Here is a 23298-nt window from a genome sequence, read left to right as displayed (position 1 = left end):
TAGAAGTTAAATGTCTTTTAAAAACATATCTGCAATGTCAGTATCATACTCAGGTGTTTGTGGAGGAAGAGAATTTCTTAACACCATTAACTATCTGATCATTGTTAAAATTTTTATAATTCATTTCATTTCTTTTGTTTATCTTGTTTTATTTTATATTGTTCCAATCAAATCCAAATAAAGCTTATATATTCCAAATGCTAGATATCTCCCTTAAGACATGTATTCCCCATGCATCTCTCTCTCTGTGTTTAATTTAATTTTTTTAAAGAAATCTCCACATTTTATAGAGCATTTCCCACAGTCTGGATTTTGCTGATTGCATTTACATGGTGTCATTGAACAATATTTTCCCCTCTATATTTTAATAGATATAGATTCTTGGTAAGATTCGAGTTTTCGTTTTGGCGTTTGGTGGGTATTTTGGCAAAATTTCTTCATAGATAGATTCTGTACTTCAATCAAGAAACATAAATGTCTTTGTTCTGCAGTGTGAGGATTCGTTGATGATTTTTGCCTTAATCCAGTATTATACTGGGAGTTGCAAGATGCTGGTATTCTATATTTCCTGCTCTTTTATTATCTGAAGGGTAGCTCTGCTTTGCTTCTCTCTCTCCTCTAACCTTATGATTTTCTTCTTTCTTCTGGCTTTGGGTTTAATCCTTTCTTCTTTAGTCCTTGAGGTATGCTATTGATTTGAGATCTTGTGATTTCTTCTTTGACTGATTAGTTGTTAAGAGTAGGTTGTTTTGTGGTCTCCTTCTAGCCAATTTCTAGATCTTTCTATTTAGGCTATGTTAACCCTTAGCCTGTGATAAAAGTTGCAAATATTATCCCTCCTTTATTGTATATATATTTAATTTACATTCTATGCATAAGTATTTTTTTTCGCTTTTGTTCATTTATTTTTGTCTTTCATTGGGGTTTATGTTTATAATAAAATTTATCAATCTTCTCTTTTATTACTTACAGGTTTTGAGTCATGGTGGAAAAGTTTTACTCAATTTCTGATTATAAAACAATTCATTCTTATTTTCTTTTTTTAGTCATATTATTTCTTTTTCCTCTACATCTATGTCCCATTTAAAAATTATGTTAGAATAGATTTAGAGAACGAGCCCAATTGTATCTTTTTTGCCAAACCACCATCCAGTTATCTCAACGTCACTTATCAAAAGGTTCATGTTTTTCCTACTGATTTGATGTCATCTTTATTTTATGCTTTCAGTTGCATTTCTGGAGTTTCTATTCGGTTCCATAGTCTGACTATATATGTTGTTTAACTCTGATTTTATTTTATTATTATTATTTTTTTTTTGGCAGTTTTTGACCGGGGCTGGGTTTGAACCCACCACCTCCAGCACATGGTGCCAGCGCCCTACTCCTTTGAGCCACAGATGCTGCCCTGATTTTAATTTTTAATATATTTTCCTATTGCTACTACCCCATCTCTACAAGTTATCTATATAGCTCCCACCAATAACAATACGATGAATGTATTTTTTTAAATTAAGCCCTTTTACCAATGTTTCTTTACTTTTCCACATCCTGCAAGGTAGATGGAAGGGGGCCCTACATCTCTTTGCAGACCAGGATCCGTGTGCTTCCCTCTGTTCCTGCAGTACCTGAGTATCTCTTTACCACTTCCCTGCTGCAACTATTGAGATTATCTATTTATGAATACATAAATTAGATATTTCCTGTGTCTTATGAAATCTTTGAATATAGTAATTGCTCAATCAGTGTTTGTTACTGTGAAACTGGGTGTAGAAACTGAGACATAATTCAATTACATGACTTGCCCCAAATCTTACAGAACATAACTGATGATGAGCAAGAACCCAAGACTCACTTTTTTTGGTCTGGAGCTCATTCTACTACACCACATACTAAAACAGCAAAGCAATGAAAATATCATCCACAGACAATATCCCCTACCCCTGTTTCTAAGAGCTCAGTGGTCTGCAGGCCACAACCTAGAGGTACATGTCCTCTTGGCCATATCATCAGTAGCATGGGGGCAAAAAAGGTGTCCGTGTCAGTACCAAATAGCAACAAAGAAGAAAGAAAAATATATGCTTTTTATTGAAAAATCACTTTGGCATTTTCTAGGATGTCTAATTTTGAAACACAGCAGAACCTCCATAATGGACCACTGCCCTACATTGACCACCTCCTTAAGAGGACCTAATTTTCATAGACCAGACATGTGCCACACATGCATATCAGTACAGGAGGCCTCGTTCCTTATGTTAGTCGCCTCTGTCTATTGACCAGTTTATTATAGTCCTGTGGGTGGTCAACTTACAGAGGTTCTACTTTATATTCTTTTCAGATTCAAATTTTCAGCATAGCTATTCAGCATACATTCATTTGCTTCTCAATCTTCTATTTGAAAACACATTCATCTGAATAAAGAAATACAATTCTTCTTCATGTGATACCGATCTACATAATCAACTCTGTTTACTGCCATCCTATTGTCATCTGTATGTTACATTTTTAACGTGCGATAAGGTAACCTTTTGGGGGGCTATTAACAAGACAAAACTTTTATCAGCTGCAAGTATAACCAGCAGAGAAAATGTTTGCCAGTAGCTTACTTTACACAAAGATCTGTGAAATGAATATGTAGGGAGGTTTTTTTTGTTTTGTTTTGTTTACTATGTCTCGGTTATAAGATCACCTAACTATGATGAAGTAAAACTCTATCTTCCCTCTAGCCAAGTATGTAATCCTCATTTTGGCTTCTTCTTCGTCTCTGATGACTAAATTGGAACTTTCTCAAGGCTGTAATTCAAAGCCATAGGTGACCTTAAAGAAATGATTTTTTATATGCTACCTTTTATTTTAAGGTAACTTTTCAAATGTGGACCATGCATTCCATTATGTTTAGCTGTCAAGCACGGCCTTCATTTGCATTTCTTCCCACTGCTATAATTTTGAGAACTGGCAGGTGACCAAAGAAGAAAAAATGTGCATCTACCATCCAGAGTGCAATGTAGGCTTTTTTTTTTTTATTATAATTAAGTAGCATAGATATTCATGATTAGATCAAGGTCAGAAGAGTAGAACATCAGAGCCAAGGACTTAAAGGTACAAAGAATAGGAAAATTGCTTTCTTAAATTTTTTTTTAGATAGTAAAAGCCACAATCTTTAAGTTTTACAATAAAACATTTAAAATAGCTCATCTGTTTTATTTTAAAATGTGCACGCCTGATGTGTTTGCCATGCACATTTAAACCTGAGCTTGAAGTCTCAGTAGAATTTTTCATTTCAGTTTTTTTTTTTTTCAACTTCCCACTTCTGCTCTTGGTACAAAAGAGCAATTCAAGAATTATAATGATAATGGATTTTTTTTTCAGGCTGAGTCTACATGACACTCAAAAGTATCTGTGTAGAAAGCATGAGTTTCCTATTAAAGTCTTATGGATTAATCCAAGAAGGTTGGGTGATGTTTCGATGTAGACATTTTCAACAGGACAACTATTCTAACATTCAGCGGTAATAGCAATGGTTTCAGGGGGCAACTGCCAGTCCCCAGGGGCAGACAAATTACTGTAGAGTTTCTTTTCTTGTAGCAACTAGCTTATTGACTCCCTCTTAGTCCAGCTGATCACTTTGGGATTATTACCTCCCTGCTTTCCTTATCTCTCATAATTCATCTAGCACGCCACCTACTTCTTAGTCTCCTTCACTGTCCTATCTCCTGTGATAATTTTTCCAAACTCATGTAGAGCCCTAGAACTTATTCCATGGACCCATCTTCTTTCCTTAAGTAATCTCTAGTCCCATGGCTTTTGAAGCCATCTATATACCAAATACTCAATTTTAGTGTGATCTCTCTCCTAGCCTTAAAAGCATAGTTCTACTTCCTGTTTGACATTTGACTTGGTTATCTAATGATTTCTCAAACTTATCCTGGCCAACACTCAACTTCTGATTCCCCCAGCTACAAACTGACTCCTCTCTTGTCCTCTCCCTCTTAGTGTAAGTCACGAACACCTAGTTGTTTAAGCGGGAAAAATGGATTCATCTTTAGATATTCTCATATCTTCACCCTCTTCTCACATCCCCAAATTGTACCAATTATTCAAAAACACTTCCCATTCTGTTCACTTCTCTTCATTGCTGCTTACCTTCTCTGTTGTTTCCAAAAATTCATTGTCCACAGAGCTACTTAGTTCCAGAGTAACTTATTTTTTAAATATACATCATCTGATAATGTTATCCTGTTAAAACTTTTCGATCATTTTCCATAATAGTGAGGATAAGCTTCAAGCCCCCTACCTGGGCCTGTGTGGTCTGACACCTGGCCACCTCTTAGACCTCTGCCACTCCTGATCTTCTCACTAACCAAGCTACTGCCTCATTGGCCTTTACACTTTCTGAACCTCTCCCAGCTCATTTCTACTTCTTGATATGTCTGACATGTTTCTTCCAGGTCTTTTTGCCTAATTCTAGTCCTTTGATCCTCAGTCTATACATCAATTTTTTAGAAGCTCTCCTCTTCTCTGCCCTACAATGGGACAGTATCACATCTTAACACTGTGTTATCACGGCAGGAGTTGCCTGCTATTTTCCTGCTTATAGTGTCTCCCCCAACCAAAAACAACTCAGGAGTTAGTAGGTCTCATTGACTGCTGTATTTCCTAGAGCAGTTTCTGTCTCATCATAGATACCCAGTAAATATATTGAATGCACACTGCTTTGACATCAATTACATTCACTTGCTGTACTAGCTAAAGCTTTAGACCCCATTCATACTTTGTCATTTCTAGTCTCTTGATCATTTTGCTTTTGTTGCTTTAGATATATTTCTGTATCCAATGCAATTTGTTTGTTTAAACAAATTCATTTTACAAAGTATATATTCAATGGAAGCAGTGCTTTCAAAGCTAATCTGTGAACTGTTGATTACCAGTATGCAAGGATATAATACAGACACTGAGATGAAACATATAGAAGTCTTTATGAAAAGACGAATCTTGTATCTGTTGAATTTAATAATAAAAATACCAGGGTTTAGATTTCATATATCTTTATTTTATGCTTAGATATTTCATTTTTATTGTATGTCATAAATGTATTGACCATGACGGTTGAGAAAGTCTTTAAAAACTGATGTTTTTTAATAATTAGTTCGAGAAGCACTAATCTAAGCTATGTCTGTCACTATGAAAGTCTTGAGATAAACAGTGTTACGGTCCATTATTTCACTTCCAAGAAACACAGTCGACAGCATCTTTTCTGATTCACCCATGCAAGTTTCAACTTGTTCGGCTTATTGGTGTTGCCGGGAGGGCTTGGTTTGTTTCTGGCCACACGGATTTTGTTTCTTGATTTTTGTGCATCTCAAAACTTCCATAATGACCTGTACTTCTCTTTAGAAATAAGGCGAGAGCAATACATAATTGTTTAATGGGATGGCAGGTAATCAACTTATCAGACCCAAATATATCTTGGAATAAATAGTTATGTATGTCTACAAAAAAGCAGTAGTAAGTTTAAAAATATGTTGTGTTCAATACAAATTCCTACATTTAAAATTTCAGGAGAAATTGAGGAAAACATCTTTAGAAATAGTTTGTCATCCTGCAACTAGTTATCATTGACTAGTAAAGCCTGTTTGAAAGCATAGTCATTTGGATCAATGGAAATAATAACCCTCCTGTCTACATAACACCATTTTGCAAAAGCTGAACAGAGAAAAGTAGATGAGCAACAGAGACAAGATTGTAAGGAAATGTCAGGGAGTTAAGCCTCCTAGCCCAGGCCTGCTCAAATTCAGTCTCTGGACTGTTCATCAACACATTCTAAGTTGTTCACCTTACTTAAACCTTAAGTAAACTCCTTGAAAGAGCTAGGAAAGCCCCGTGAAAGGCAGTTCTTTCTGCAATAATAAAGAGCTGTCCTTACTACTTCTTTCCTCAAAGACACAAATTGTGGCCTTTCACAGATGCTATATAAGTCCCCGGGCCTCCTCAGGGTCTGGCAATAGTAACTAAGAAGAGGCAACAGTGACTACAGATAAGAGCCCAGCTCCTGTCAGCAAATATCCCGACAGACTTCCACACGACCCAAACACGTATCACAAAGGCCACCAAAGAGCCACAGCTGTAATCATTCTTGGTCACTACCAATTTGGGCTGGATTTGATTCAGTGACTTAGAGGTTAAAGGGTTCATATTCAATTACCAGTCCCCCAGCTTCCTCAATTAATCAAAGGCTGACATAATGGATCTATTACAATTCTTAAAGAAAAGACCAGATCAAATCAATATAACCACTTTGTAGCCATAAAAAGAAATATTAATAAATACTCTTGATTTAAATATAAAAACCAATACTCTCTGACATCTAATTGAGTTTGGTTGGAATGCATTTTATCGAGAATTTCATTTTAGAAAACTTGAACACACTCAACACGACAACCCGACTATACTTTGAGTTTCTACGGCACCTTTCATTGAAGAAACACAAACATTTTCACTTTTATCCTACCATTGATCCTTCAGGAATAGATTGGTGTCTATCTAATTTGTAGGAGGGATTTATCTGGTCAAAGAAAGTGCTAGGAAAAATTGTCCCAACCATGATGGTGCAGCTGCACTATTACCTAACAGGGGTCACTTTTCTATCATTATACCAGGAAGTCCTAATGGACTCAAAGCAAAGGCAGAATCTGAAAGATCATAAAAGAAGCAACAAGAAGGTTACAAATCACCAGCAGTAAGTGACTGCTAACATCTGAAGCGATCAAATGCTTCTGACGCTACAAGCGACAGCCATATAAACCCAGAGAAAACTACTGAAAAAGTCAAAAGCCAACTAATCCGATCTGAACTTTTAGTGACACTATCAACATGTCTAAAGTCATTTAAAGAGTTCAAAGTTTAACCTTATGTCTGAGATTCAAGGATAAAGTCAAAGCAGAGAATACATTTCCCTTCATCTCCGTGTCAAAATAAGAAACCACCCTCTACCTGCCAAGTAAAGGGAGGATTATTTATATAATAATTCACATTAAAAAAATAGTACTCATTCTTTGTGTTAAGGATATAAAAGAAAGTTCAAGTTATCTTATTAATTGATGAGTTAAAGTCAGAGACTTCTGAGAGATTCTGAAACCCTTTCCTTTGGTGTGTTGTTGTCACCTTTCTTCTCTCTTTTAACATGTTCCCGTCAAGGTTATCTTTTTCATTGTTAACATCAGCTGTCAGGGGCTACCCTGGGCTGGTCGTCAGGATGCCAGAATCTTCGCCAGAAGCTTTTTCCTTTGAATCTGCCCCCTCTCAGTCACTGCACTACCCTGAATCCTCACAGCTCTCATCTTTCCGATTGCCATGTTGGGAAACCGGAGAATGATGCCTGTACTGATACATATTATCTCCAATGATTTGCAGGTTGCTCCCTCCTGACAACCTTCAGGGTGTTTATGAGTGCACTGAAAACAAGCTGCCTGCAATATGGCCGGCTGGGCCGAGATACGACAAGCTGGTTAGACCATGCCAAAGAAAGAAATGGTGGCTGCTACAGTGAGCTCTGTGTGGAAGACATAAGATTTTTCTTCACTCTCCTTCTGCTCTTTATTTCTCAGCTCCTATACAGAATATGCATTATGCAGGTAAGGATGGGGGATGAATGCTCCCTCCACAACATGACGGTGATGGTGTGTTGACAGCACAAGGATGTGCATCTTCCCTCCAACAAGCGCTCGCCATGTGTGTCCTTTGCCAGGCAGTTATCCCGCAAAAAAACAAAAATCAGAGCTTCTAATCATTCTAGGCTCTGATTTCAGGAGTTAAGCAGGGTCAGGCAGAGGCATACCCGAGGAGCCTCTGGGTATGTGTTTCTTTTGTGGAACTATAAATGCCAGGCAGTAGGTGTAGACAATGCTTCTGAGTGCGAAGTTATAAAGCCCCGGAGCAATCCCTTTCTACCTTCATCAGATCTACGGGCAATTACCAAACCTCTGTTTAGCCAAAGCTTTTGTCTTCCTCCCTCATTAAACCTTTAAAAAGGGGTGCTCCCAAGTAGCTAACATGCCTGATTTCGGCACCACCTCTACTGTACTCTTCAGTACTAATGAGCAAGTGATTCTCTCCCCACCCACTCTGTTCATTCCTTGGGGAATCAGTCCCTCTCTGTGAGAAAATCAAGGGAGAATGCGAAGTACAAAGGATCTCTTACGGATGTCTGTGATTTAAAAAAGAATCCAGTGTGGTTATTGTGAAAAAGTAACATATTTATAGAGAAAATATATGATTATAAAAATCTTCAAACAAATTTGGACTTTGTTCATGGCTAACCCGCAGCTTGGAATTTAGAAGCTAACACATGAATTGTATTCATAAATCACAGGACATTAGAGCTGTAAAGAAACATAGAGGTTAGCTTCCTCAATGACAACGCCATCTGTTGAAAAGAAGACTTAGGCTCCAAAAAAGTAAACATTTTTTAGAGGGAAGTGGTGGTAGGTCAGAGTTCCTAGTAGCGCGAGGAAAAGCAGAATCTCCCTTCTGTCTCTCAGGATAATGCCATTCCTCTAAGCCGGGGGGTTGCACACTGCCTCCAGCCAAATGCATCCATTGCCTACTTTTCTATATCCTGCAAGCTAAGGAGGGTTTTTACATTTTTATATGGTCAAAAGAAAAGAGATGAAAGAATAGAATTTTGTGACACATGAAAATTATATAAAATTTAAATTTCAGTCTCCATATATAAAGTTTTATCCAACATAACCATGCTTGTTAGTTTATCATGCCTGTGTCTGATTGGAATGAAAACAGCGGGGTTGAGTCATTGTCCCAGAGATCCTACGTGGACATATTACTATCTAACCCTTTATGGAAAAGTTTACCACCCTGTAGTCTAAATAATACATGAAAGCTAGTCTAATTTAGGAAATGCAGCTCTCCTCTTGTCTCTACAATAGTAGTTGCAGAACAGAATACAGCAGAAATATTACACGTCTATGTGAGCCGTAGTGTCATAAAACATCTTAGAACAGGGAAATTAATAACGAGTACAAGATTACCAAGTGGTCTATAGGTTGCCTCAAAACCGTCTGTGCAAATAGCACAAATTATCAATTCCTTCTCTTCATAATGCAATGACACCATTAGATTTGTGTCTTCTCTGAAAACTGGCATATATTTTTAAATATGATACAAACTACAATATTTTTATAAACTCATTCTCAAGCACCTCACCAAATCTAGATGCCCAGGGTATTGTCAGAAAAAGAACAAAAACTAATACTGATCAACTATTTGTGTAATAGCTTTTAAAAGATGGATTACAGTATCCAATTGAATCTCCACTGAGAGCCTACATGGCTGATAGTATTATCCTAAATCTGAGGCTCAGAGACTTTAAGTAACTTGCAACTTGCTCCCTGTCCTCCTGTTTGTATACGGCAGAGTGTCGTCCCAATTCTGGGCTGGTGTTAAGGTCCATGCTTTGTTATGACCCACATCCTCCCTTACAATTCCGATGCAAACTATATAGATTCCAAAATGACATACAGTGATGTTATGCTAGAACCTTCAAAGAAAATAGTCAGATTATTACTTCTCCAGAGAAGCAGAGGAAACTTCCAGAGGAACAGGCTGGGATTAGGTTTTTGGCCCCAGATGAAATAATCACCAGTGCAAAGGTGATCAAAGTACCAAGAATAAAACGTCATGGAATTCCATATTTTAAATTTAGTAGCCATTACTGACCTTCACTGCCAAGACATACATTTAAAATATGTTGATATTAAGGCTGAGGAGGTTGCCATTTCACATTCCTGGCCATTCAAAGGTGAAAATAAATCTCTATCGACAGTAATTATTTCTAAATACTCAGAGGCTTGTATGAAATAAAAGTATTTAAAATTTTAAAAGGGGATGATTTCAGAACTTGAGGCAGAAGCAGAAATGATTTCAAGCTTTCAAGACACTGGAGCCTTTTCTTAGATTAGGCAATATATTAATATTGCTTCACTAAAGATTAATAGTACATTTGCCACATTATTAAGTTAACAGATTTCTGTGTCTGTGATTCATGCCGATAATAACTTTATTCCTATTAACAATAATTCTCATTTGAAATCAGTAACAGAAACTTCCAAGTTGTGCTGGGAGCCTTTCAGTCATAGAGCTGTTCCACTGCCAGCACTTTTTGTTAAAACACATCATTCATTTTCCCCTGATTGGAGAAAACCTGCTTAATAATTTCACTGAAGTAGGGCAGAACTATCCAATGTTCCCTGCACTCTTGCCATCTGTGCCCAACCAAAACAATCCTTGTTTACTATCCTAAAGGGTCAAATTAAAGATTGGAAGAAAAATTATCCACCAGGACACGTTTTATAGAGATGGAAAGAATTTCAATGCAAATGTGGTCCTTTCCCGTGTTTGGGCAGTTAACACAGCGATAGGCTCATTTTACGATTGGTAGATCCTTAACAGATGTCCTGACTCCATGACTCTGATTCTACTTATATCCTCTCAAATGGTGGAATTGAGGATAGAGAAGGAGTTAGTGAAGGATTCAAATGAGAAGTTATCATCTGAAGCTTGAGCAGAGCTGCTCTCCCAGGGTGGCGGCGAGACGGGAATCCTAATGCACTGCGAGAGAAAAAGTTTGGAGAATCCACTCTTAAGGGGGAAGACTTGGTCGACTTTCCATCCATGTCACTCAGTAGCTTTGTGTGCCACTGAGAATTTTAAAAAAAAGTACCACGTGCTACTAATGCTTGTGACGCAGATGCCGTGATTGTAACAAAGCTTGTGGACTACAACAGTGGAGAGATGTCCCTTTCACACGACCCCATGCCAGGGTTGTGATATCATAACCTACCGAGAGGCATGGCATACATGAAGAGGCACTGAGATAGTGTTGGGGACTTAGTTAGCATTAGGGTTATTTTAAAAATAAAGAAATTCTGACCATATATTGAAGGACTGGGGTGGAGCATGGGGTCTCTTGTACTTCATCACGCAAACCATTTTCACGTAGTTTCCTTTGTGCAGCACTAGTACCACACAAGTCCAGGAGAACCTCCTAGCTGACCGCCTGCCCATATTGACCACTTTCTTAAGTTGGCCTAATAATCCTAGATATGACAGGTGCCACAGGTACGTGTCAGTGCAGTAGCTACCTTATGTTAATCACCTCTGTATGCTGACCAGTTTGTTACAGCTCTCTGTTCTCCTGTAGTTTAAAAGGAAGGCACAGACACAGGGAGCCCTTAGCAATAGCCTTAAACAAGTGCTGTGTTCACGTTGTTCATGTTGAACCTCTCTTCTTAGGAAAAATTTATTCTTATCTCTTTTGCCACCAAAGTAGATGCTATTCAAAGAACTGATTCTGGTTCCAACTTTTTCATCAGGGTAAAAGCAGACATCATTAATACTTTCTTCTGGTTTTGGATTAATGTTCATAAAGGAAAGTCATTTTGCTAATGTCCAGAGCTTAAGTTGCTTGATTCCTTATGCACTGTCCTAAGCACAAAATTAGCCACCATTATTTTTCATAGAAAAATTAAGGTAGACTAAATGACAATAGAGACTTCCACAAAGAATCAGTATTGACAGTAGACTAACAGCTCCTGCTCCACAGATGAGGCCCCTTTATCAGCTCTTAATTGGGGCCCTGGAAAGCTGGGATACCCAGCCCATCTATCATGGAGTCCGTGCAAGGAGGAAGGCATCTGATGGGGGACACTTCCTTCAGAGGTAAACCACTGTTTTAATGTGTGGCCGCTTCTCCCCTCAAATACAGATTCCTTCAGGATATTATCTCCAGACCATGAATTCCAACCTGAATTTGGATGGATTTCTTCTGCCAATTGCAGTAATGAGTGCCATCAGCATCCTGCCATTACTAATTCTGGCTCCCTTTATGGAGTATTTTAGCACCTGCCTATATCCCTCTAAGAGAGATGGACCATTTCTATGGGCATGTATTAGTAAGTACAGCTTACCATTTCAACTGAATTGTTCACAACTTTAAAAAACAAAACAAAACACTCTGCTGAGATCTAAACTAGTTGTGTGCTCCTGAGTCAAGTCAGATTTTGACAAATTAGAAAAGTAGTGAATTTGTAAGTAGGAACATCCAGCTTCAGTGTCTAGCCTGCATTCCGTCCTTTTATGCCTCCTTGGGGCACACATCTAACATAAATTCCCAGCACCTCTACATGGCCTATATCCTTCTGCAAATGGGGCAATCTTTACTCCCAAGTCAATGCTAAATATATCCTTAAAAATAAACACACATAATGAATCCCCCTCCCCAAATAATTTAAATTTCTGAACCAGTAGTAAATGTAATGTAAACCAGTAAACCAGTAAATGTATTGAAACTTAGCATTATGATTCAGAACTTCAATATAGCGCTTCTTCAAATAGCAAGGTACATGGAAATAATGATTTTTGAAAAAATTTTTTAAAGTGAAACAATTTAGCTATCTTATTCAGAACAAAATAAATAGATCATAAAATGAAATTTCTTTCATTAAAATGGGAGACAAGGAGCTGAAATCCATTCTGACTGCACTCTCCTCTGTCCGTATTCCTGCAGTCACCCTCAAGAAACAAGGAAACAGGTTCAGTAAAACCAGTCTCCATCTGAGAATGAGAGATCTGGGTCTTACTCCGTGCTCAGCCACTCAACTGCTCCCCGGTGTCTTTGAACAAGCCACCTCATCTTTCTTGTTTTCTGTTCGCTTATTTTTTCATTATTTTTTTTTTTAATACCCTAGGTAATGAAAATCTTGGGTCCCTTTGTTCTACAAAAGTTTTGAAATTATCAGGATGATGTCAGTGCTTACAATATAATCCTGATGCCTACTGAAAGCACCATTATTATGAGTTAAATATCAAGTTACACATCTAATTGTTTGGTGGGCAAAAATAGAAAGCAAAGAGGGGTCCAAAATCTTAAGACATGCATGCAGTGGGACCCTGATGTCCTCTGCTTGAGAAATAATTCCATTGAGATCATCAAGATTCTCTTCTTTTGGCTAACCTGTTTTTATTCTTTTGGTTTGTTTATTTGTTTCATTTTTTTTTTCTGTTTCTTTTTGTTTTTGAGACAGACTCTCACACTGTTGCCCAACGTAGAGTGCCGTGGCATCATGGCCCACAGCAGCCTCAAACACCTGGGCTCACACAATCCTCCTGCCTCAGCCTCCTGAATAGCTGGAACTACAGATGCCTACTACCAATGTCTGGCTAATTTTTTCTTTTGTTAGTACATATAGGATCTCACTCTTGCTCAGGATCCTGAGTTCAAAGTTTCCTCCAGCCTCAGCCTTTCAGAAGTGCTGGGATCACAGGTGTGAGCTACCATGCCATACAGTCTTCTAGTCATTCATACTTTCCATTGCTTCTGTGTTTACAGAAGTTAGATTCTACTATGTGTGTTCCCTGTTATTTATCAAAACCATAAACAAGATCACTCCAAATGATGCCATGGGCTGGGCTTATTTTTGGTTAGAACTAAAAGTAACTAAAGTCACCTTAGTTTATTTTATTACCTTCAACTAGAAAGGCCTTTAGTACACAATCTTCTTTGATTTATATCTTAAGCCGGTAACTTCATCTTTATGTATCAGAATAGGCTTTAACAAACTATACACCTTAATAGCTCTTAACAATTCCCAAATCTTAAAAAGTGCTTTTGAGTCTGCCAATGTACAAATCCAAAGTCAGTGAGGATGTAGTGAATGCCCAACATTACCCTGGGCATTGTGAAGATACAGAAGGAAAGGGAGCCATTGGACGTATATGCCCTCAGCAAATACGCTATTGAAACAGAATGAATGCAGGGCACAAGAAGGATAAATTTATATCGCAAAGTTCCAAACATCTGTGAGCCTTGTATAGTATTACAAAACATCCCAAACTGGGTTATCAAAGCATGCTAATTTGATTTTTACAAATGGAAAAATCTGGGCTACTTCAGGAAAATATACTATACAACAAGTACAATATGGCTTATAGAACCACATTAGAGGCCCTGAGGGGAGGGGAGGAGGGGGTTGGGTGGAAGGAGGGTAATCAGAGGGACCTCACCTATGGTGCAAGGGTACGTGTCAAATCTATTAAGAGTAGAGTATAAATGTCTTAACACAATCATTACGTAAGTGAGCTGAAGGCTATGTTAACCAGTTTGATGTAAGCATCCCAAATTGTATATAAAACCAGCACATTAATGCATTAATTACCCCATAAATGCATTAATGTACACAGTTACGATTTAATAAAAAAATTAAGAGTATAAAAATTAAAAAAAAGAAGGCTTTCGTCAGAATAAGAAATCTTAAATTTACTTTAAGTATGAACAACTTTCTCTTGGACAATTCTCAACTCCTGCGTGTTTGAAATAATGGTTAGTCCTGGAATATTTTCTTTCTGGATAGAGAAAAGTTAGACAGAGTTATCTAGTATATTGTCTGATGTGGGTAATGAATTAAATATTCCCCTTCAAGACTGGTAATAAGACCTGTTGCATAGGAAAAAGAAAAACACTAGACTCACTTCAAAAGAAACTAAGATGTGCTCCACTGGGTACAGAATACTGAGTTCAGTTGTTTCTGAACCAGACTCCATTCGTTCATTCATTTGCATACTTGTTCATTTATTGGCATAATATTTTGCTATGGGAATATAAAAGTGTGATGATATGCATCTTTTAAACTAGATATTTAGTTAAGTTTTCTACATTCTGGTTATGATTATGGAAGATTAACAAGTTTTATCAGGACATAAAAGTATAAACCTAGGGTACTTTTTTATATTCATTTACATAATCAAATTAGTCTAAAATTAAAATTCCCTTTCACTTGGAACTCAAGTGCCTGAAAATTTGGGTGAAGTATATAATTTTATGAATTATGAATGAACATACTTTTATTAGTTCCCAGTTTGAACCTTGGCACCTTTATGTATGTAACACATTTACCTTCAAGACAAACCATCCTTTAAAAGATCAAGATAGTATCACAAAGATAGTGTCACTTGAATTCAGGTCTTCTAAGGCAATTAAATACTATTATTATTATTATTATACTACTTATCAGCTGTGCATAGCTGTTAGGTTATAAGAGTTAAATTATCAGTGTGACCTTGGAATCCTTACTGCTATCTCCAGTTAGCTCTCTCTTTTTATCCCCACAATGGGTAGTTATTTCTCAGCTTTCTCTCTCCTTTTCATATTCAGTCATTCCCCTCCCAGGGATTGTCATGTTAAAGGGTGGGGAAGAAAACCACAATGCCCACTATTTGGCATGCAAAATCACAGCCCAGACCTAGAGCAAGAGATGGGGAGATTTCACCCAGTTGGTCAAACTAGAAATTCAATAAAGGGAAACAGAAACTTATTTTCTTGACTTAACTTATAAACAACACAAAGAAAGAAGGGTTTGCAGTTCAAGATATGACATTCTTGAGTTTCTTGCCTAATGAAGTCAAGAAGTACTATAAAAAACAATCTACAAACCTTCCAGGCCTGTGAGATGCAAAGACTTGATATGGTCAATACTTATCAAGACAGTATTTTGTCACTATTACATTTGAGTGGATTTACCTATTTAAACACCAACTTTAATTCATTACAAATCTAGATCTAGGGATATCATTGTAACTTGTCTTCTGTCATAATTGAAAATACTTCGTTTTTAGTTTTTCTTTTTTTTTCAGTTCAAAAGGGTTTATACTATGAGTATTTCCTTTTCTTAGCATTAATTAAAATGCTGCAGTACATGGTATTCAGTAGTTAGTGCTGACACACACAAGTATTAATCTGACTAAATTTAGCCTAATTAAGATTGCTACCGAGTCTTACACAAAGCAAAAGTGTATGACAGAATAGGTAGCAATTATCTTTGCTTTTAAATAACATTTAACTTGAAAGGCAGATGAAGTATATTCACATATCTGCAAGACCTTCCTCTTTAAAATACTAACCTGAGAATTTAAATTCTAACTAAAAGCATTTTATGATCCAGGTATGGCCAAAGTGTTGGTTTCTTTATACATAACCAGTAAACTGGTTCCAATAATTGTATATAGTCATACAAAGTCCTCTTTTTCTGTTTGGTTCAAACCAAAATTAAAAATCAAGTCAGGGATCCAGTCTCCTTCATCGAAAGCAGGATTACCTCAGGCAAAATTTCTTTCTTTTACATAGTTTTCAAACTGATACAATTTCCCAAGAAACACAGGGTGCACCCATGGCAAAGTATTCAATAGGAGGAACCGTGAAATAGCAAGAGAAGTAACCCCTAAATGTGTAATCTGAATAAGTCATTCATTCAGTTGTTCATTTGCTTGATGAAAGTACATTACTGTCCTCAATTCCTAAAGGTAACATCAAATTGGAATTAAATTTAAGGTGAAGTAGATTATCCAATACACCATCTGAAGCAATAATAGATGTCTTCTGGATATGCATTTGTGTATCTGATTTCTATGTAAATGAATTCTCTGTTCTATATTCAGAAATTAAAACACAAACCGAAGCTGAATCTCCTGAAATGACTTTCAATGATCTGAAGAGAAATAAAAGACAGAAGATGGATAGCCCACATCAAACATAGCAACATGCCATTAATAGGAGAAACAAACAAATAAAAAATACATACCATTCTAATAGTGAGTGAGAAATAGCTTCCCTAAAGGCATCCGATACATCTGACAATAAAATTATATGCCTCTGTGATAGTATTTCATGGACACCAGTATGTTCTGACATGAGAAAATCTCCTATTCTGGGAATTTGCCAAACTCACCGGTCCATGGGGAATTTCTGAAGGACTTGGTAGGATTTCATACTTATCATTGTTAGCCTACGTATCAGAGTCATATATCAGACTACCTATAGAACCCCCATTGTCTTCTTAGTGGATAAATTTAGCCAATACCTAAAGAATCTGAACACACTCTTGTTTTTAGTTTTAAAGAAGACAAAAATGTTTAAACCATAGCAGTTATTTACCCAGATATTTTAGGGCAAAGCACATTTTACCTGCAAGATATTGATAATTGTGTTTACTTTTTATTTGCTCCTGCACTTTGGTGTCAATGAAAAATGACTTTTTAAAAAATTCAAAGCAAAGTTTGATCCCAGCCTAAATTGAATCCACTCCATTTTTAATTCTTACCTTGTTTGAGATCACAGCATACCCAAAGCAGAGTGCAGTTTATCAGAATGCACACATTTTAAACTTCCAGCAGATCTGTATTTACAAGATAAAGTACAATGGTTCTAAAGGAGATACTGTATTCAGATAAATAATGTATGTTTTTAGTACTGGTTACCTGGCTGCAGACAAGTCCATAAGTGTCTTGAAGTTCTTACAGTTTATTCTATTATCTCACTATGTAATAATTTTACAATAAAGATAGGAGAATTTATGTCCATACCAAGGTTGTACTTGACATCTTATATTGGAGCTAAATGTAATACTAAAAACAAGAATGTGTTCGGGAAAGAGTTAAGATGTCCAAGAAATACAAAAATTGATGTGGCTGAAACACATTGGGAGGAAAGGAGACAGTAGCAAGCAATCAGAGTGGAGCAAGAAGCTCAGGGAAGATCATACAGGCCACGTTAAGAATTTCTGCTTAATTGTATGGAAACCCATGGAAGCTGGAGAGCAACTTTGCAATTTGTATTTACGCAAGATCACTCTGGGGCTTAATAGGTTAGAGATGGAAACAGGAAGACAATTTACTATGCAGTTGTACATCATCTTTTTAAAAACCAGACTGGCTTGACTTAGAATGATAGTAGTGGCTATGGGAAGAACCAAACTAATTTGTCATATCTGACTGACCTCTTGAGCACAGACCACCTGCCCCCTACACAATCAAATATTTGTGTACAATTTTTGATTCTTTAAAAACTTAACTGCTGATAGCTTACTTTTAACCAGAAGCCTTTCTGATAACATGAATGGCTGGTTAACACATATTTTATGTGTTATAGGTATTAAATACTGTATTCCTGCGATAAAGTACAAAACAGAAAATGTTATTAAGAAAATCATGGAAGAAAAAACATATTTATTGTTCATTAAGTGGAAAGGGATCCTTATCTAGGTCTTCATTCTCATCATCGTCTTCATGCTGAGTTGGCTGAAGAGGAGAGAAGGAGGGGCTTCTCTGTCTCAGGGTGGCTGAGGTGGAAGAAACTCCAAGCATAAGGGACCCATGTTGTTGAAGGGTAAACTGTATTTTGCATCTACAGAACTTACTGGTGCATTTGGAGGGGCAGGGGGAGAGATCTGGAGGAGATCTGAAGAGTGTAGGAGAATAAGAGGAAAAGAGCAAAAATTCTGTTTTATGTATCCTCTGCCTTGAAACCTTTTCTTAGTCACTATCTTTCTGATGTTTCTTTCAATGATTTTACTTATTTTTCTTGTTCTAAGAACAAGCTGATACATCACACATGCTTGATACCTTACCTACACCTTCTGTTCTCCCCCTTCCCAATCCTCCTCCAATTTTGTCTCACCTAAACTCCAACTCTAAGCAGGTGGTTCATTCTTCTTTCTTGACTCAACCAATCTCCTGAGCTAAGGCTCACCTTTTCAATTGTTTTCTGATCACTTCTCTTTAGATGACCCCTTTGTGGCTCCAACTCAACTCTAAACTCGGGCTCTCTACATCTACCATGGGTCGCATTTACATTACTGTCACGACCATCTTTTTGGTCACCTGGACTCATGTTCATCACTGACGACTGCTTCCTCCTTGCTCTTTGCTTCAGTTGCTATGGTTTTCTCAGTAGACTCTATAGCATCTTGCGTTCCTACCTTCCTTATCTTTCCCTGAAGTGGACGTCCTGATTGTAGCTTAAGCCCACCATTGTACTTTACCGGGATGATTTTTATAACTTCCTATCTTCCTGCCTTCAATATCTTTCCCATTCTATCAACCAACATAGGACCTTTAGAGCAATCATCCTAAATGACAAGACTAATCATTTCACTTGTGTCTAAAATCTTCATTGATTCTATTACCTTTATAATTTCCAAATTCCCTTAAGAGTGTACCTTATGATCTGATCCCAATCTGCCTTCTCCCTTGATTCCCAAATTCCCAAATACCTTGAGTATTTAACCATCCTAAAATTTTTTTCTGATATTTTCACAACTCTATGCCTTTGATGACTTCACCTTTTCATACTGAAACCCTTCTTTTTTTTAAGCATAAAATGCTCTTGCCTCTCTCTAACTGGTAATAAATTCTTCTTCTGATGTTCGCCTATAGAATATAAGTATACAATGACTGAGAACAGACTTTTTAAATCTTCTATCCCCTACCGGGCCTTGTATACTACCATGCATGTACCAGGAACAAAGTAAACATTAAATTGAATTGACATATTAACACTCTTTCTGATGAGTTTATAATGTGGCAAGTAATTTAAATAAATGTGACTGTGTGATGAATTTGATCCTAAAAACAGATATGTGAAATTCACATTTTTTTTAATATGAGCTGTGTACAGGACCAAAATCTCTAATTTACTATGAAGGGGCCTTTATAGAACTTAATTTAAAATAAACATAAATTTTAAAATTCCTGAAATTTTTGAACAGATATTCAGGTTTCCTCATTTCTTTTTATACTTTCCATTTCTTGGGGACCCAGTAAAGAGCAGTCTTCATGAATACATTTAAATGCTGAGATACAATCCAAAAAATTTGCCTACCAGTTTCTCTATCAACCAAAACAAACACTAAGCTATTTAAACATTAGATTGATTTTTCTGCATTGAAAGCTCTGCCTTATCTAAAATTTTATGCAAGTTAGCAAAATGTGACTATCTCTAAATTTCAAGTAAATTCCATCAAGCTAAAGTTTACCTCTGCTCTAACGATAGGATTAAGTCCAGTAATATGAATGATAAATTGAGAAATGGAATGGTTACAGGAGATACAGACTCTGTAACAAAATCCCAACTCAAAAACTTCCTAGACGATTTCTTAAAAGGGAGAGAAAGACTTTCACCACTATCTGAATAATTGTTTGCATTTATGCTCTTCACCTAGCTAATACGTCTCTTTAGGAAATAGTTTCCTAAATAAAAGTTTCTAGTCTTTATTTCTCTAATAGCTGCTCTACTCTTTCTGCTGTGATTAGAAAAATGACAGAAAACTGAGGCCTGATAATGCCTTGAGGTTATTTTAAAACCATTTTTAAAATAATAACTAAAATTATATGAAGAGATAATAATTTCATTTTAAATCTCCCCCAAATCACTTTTGATTCATCTCTATCTTTAAAAAAAAGTTATCTGGGGTATATATGTTTTCTGAGGATAAAAGTTCAAAACCACTTTTTTGTATTTAATACAAATAATAATTGCTAGTAAATCCTAGTGGCAACCTTCAGATTCAACCAACTTTATATAAAAATTTTTAAAAAGAGATACTTCTGTCTGTACTGAACATGCACAAATTTTTGTTTCCACCCTGTCCTTATTCCCTAAATAATGCAACATAATAACTGTTTACACAGCATTTATGCTGATTAGGGATTATAGGTAAATTAAAGGTGATCAGTATACAGGAAGATGAGCATAGGTCACATGAAAATACTCCTCCATTTCCGATCAGGAACTGGAGCATCCCATACATTGGTGCTCTTAGTGGATCCTGGAACCAACCCCCCCGTGGGTACCACTTGTCCTATTTCAATCCTACAACCACCCTACAAAGTAAGCCCACTTTAGAGCTCCGAAAAGTGAAAATGAGCTTAAGCTACTGGATTGAGGTTATATAACCAGTAAATTAGGCCTGGTCCGAGTCAGTTCAGCCCTTTCTGAGGCCAGAACGTAAGTACTGGGTGGCCATACAACACAGATAACAGGTCTGGGCATCCCAAGGGCAAAAATACGTTGAGGAGACAGCCCCTCGTGTCAAGGTATAAGAAATGTTAGGACTATTACACAAATTTCAAGCTCTTTCTTTAATATATTTTTCTTTTGCCTTCTTTTCCTTCAGTTGCTGGAAATCTCTCTGCTGCGTTTTCTGTGATGGTCGCGGGCTTCTTTGAAATACACAGAAAACACTTCCCTTCAGTGGAGCAGCTTCTTTTAGGCAAAGTTCTCACTGTTTCTTCCATGCCCTGTTTCTACCTGGTTCTTCAGTACGTTTTACTTGGAGTAGCTGAAACTCTGGTAAACCCAGCCTGTGAGTAACTATTTTTTTTAACTAATGTTAGAGCATAAGAAGTGCGATCTGTAGACAGAACCCATCACCTCCACAGGAGCAGTTAAAACAGTAGGTGATCTAGTCACCCTGGAGATTTCCCACAGTGATTCAAGGAGGCCTCTTCATCACTCTCATTTTTAAAAACGTTTCATTTCTCTTCATTCCTCTACCACATACAGACCAATTGTTAACTCTGCCCGGATCTAGATTGAATAAAAGGTTCACTTACCTGGTTAAAGGCAATAACCATGTGATCAGTAACATGACAGGAAGGAAAAACACTGGCTAAACCCAGAAGACAGCGCCAACAAATGCAGACGACATCTCTTCTCTTCTCTCTTTCCTGTCCTCTTGCTGTCTCCCTCTCTCTCACTCAAAGATAAACTAACATCTATACTCCTCCAAAAAGGACATTTAATGTACTCTGAGAGTGTATAAACATGCAAATGAAAATGTGCACCAATTTTCCAGATAACTCAATGTCTTTAAATTAAGTTATGCTAGATTAAATGTGATCACGAATGCTTCATGAGACATGTTCAAAATAAGTTTATTAAATATCAAGGGCTTCTGAATTGTCCCTATAGTAATTAAACTAGCCACTTATAAATGTATCATAATATTTCAGTAACTTCCTGCCATATGGTAGTGTGCGTACATACCTATATTAATCAGTGCCGTCTCTCACATCTTATGTTGCTACCCTGCTTATATTTTCCTATAGTGGAAACCCTGTCTGTAACTCAAGCCCCTGTTACACTTTGCTGATAATATTTATGACTTCCTACCTTCAACCTGTCCATTCTATCAACCTTCCCACAACCTCTAGAGTGATTATCCTAAGTGATGTTTAACTTTTATCTAAATTTTTCAATAATCCCGTTTAACTTTTATGTAAATTCTTCAGTGGACTTGGTGCCCGTAGCTTAGTGGCTAGGGCACTGATCACATATACCAGGGCTGGTAGGTTCAAACCTGGCCCGGGCCTGCTAAAACAAGGACAACTACAACAAAAAAATAACTGGGCATTGTGACAGGTGCCTGTAGTCCCAGCTACGTGGGAGGCTGAGGCAAGAGAATTGCTTAAGCCCAAGAGATGGAAGTTGCAGTTAACTGTGACACCACGGCACTCTACCAAGGGTGACATAGTGAGACTGTCTAAAAAAAAACTTCAATGATTCCATTATTTTCAAAGTTATTTCCAAGTTCCTCATATATATTTAATAAGTATGCATTTATACATACACATTTATATACATAAATCATACCAAAACTATTCATTAAAAAATCAAAAATAAAATTGTTAGGGTAAAGACATATATATGTGTGTCAGACTTCTCTTATTATAATTTCAAATCATTTCATCCTACATATTATACATGAATAAGTTATCACATGAGATTCTATAATGGGGACACCACTGTTTAACACTGTAAGGAATACAAAAAAAGAGTAAATGAATGTCACCATGCAAACGTTTGTGATCTTCCCTGGTGTTATTTTCAGAAAACTGTTAGAAGTAGTTTAGCCAAATTTTCTGGGATAGATGTGCAGTAATGAGTGAATACAGGGAGAAAATTCCTGGCCACCTTATCAATAGTGGTTCAACAAACAGAAGCTGGAGAGGTACTTACAAGTAATGACTGTTAAGAAGGCAGATCATGTAATATAAATTATTTAGTCCACCTCTCCCTGATTTGCTGACGAGGAAACTGAGGTCTAATTCAGTCAATGGACTCATCTGCTATAGGAGTCATTGGCAAAAGACTGAAAGACTTTGGTTTGATTTCCAGCTCTCCACTTACTACCTATGTGAACTTGGGAATTCATTGAACCGCCAAGCTTCACCTTTCTGATATTTAAAATGGAAATAATTATTATTCTTTCTTATGCCACAGCATTAAGGCAATAAGTGTGATTCACTACATAAACAAAAGCAAAAACAAATACCATACGATGGGCGGCACCTGTGGCTCAAGGAGTAGGGCGCCGGCCCCATATGCTGGAGGTGGCGGGTTCAAACCCAGCCCCAGCCAAAAACTGCAAAAAAAAAAAAAACTAAATACCATATGAT

The 23298-nt window shown here is 37.0% G+C and overlaps 1 protein-coding gene across 1 annotated transcript in view; it reads left to right on the top strand.

Annotated features, from left to right (window-relative positions):
• The window catches only part of SLC15A5 (solute carrier family 15 member 5), a 76764-nt gene that overhangs the window by 18029 nt on the left and 35437 nt on the right, over window positions 1-23298 (top strand). Inside the window, exons 4-9 of the mRNA XM_003797793.1 lie at window positions 790-811; window positions 2599-2618; window positions 3054-3068; window positions 7408-7628; window positions 11777-11963; window positions 21015-21203. Of these exons, the coding sequence (XP_003797841.1) occupies window positions 790-811; window positions 2599-2618; window positions 3054-3068; window positions 7408-7628; window positions 11777-11963; window positions 21015-21203 (654 nt within the window). The remainder of the gene's footprint in view (window positions 1-789; window positions 812-2598; window positions 2619-3053; window positions 3069-7407; window positions 7629-11776; window positions 11964-21014; window positions 21204-23298) is intronic.

This window comes from Otolemur garnettii, unplaced genomic scaffold (genome assembly GCF_000181295.1).
Source record: "Otolemur garnettii isolate 467f Iridium unplaced genomic scaffold, OtoGar3 scaffold00124, whole genome shotgun sequence".
NCBI lineage: Eukaryota > Metazoa > Chordata > Mammalia > Primates > Galagidae > Otolemur > Otolemur garnettii.
The sequence above is the reverse complement of the archived record's forward strand: the minus strand, read 5'-3'. Positions and strand labels throughout refer to the sequence as shown.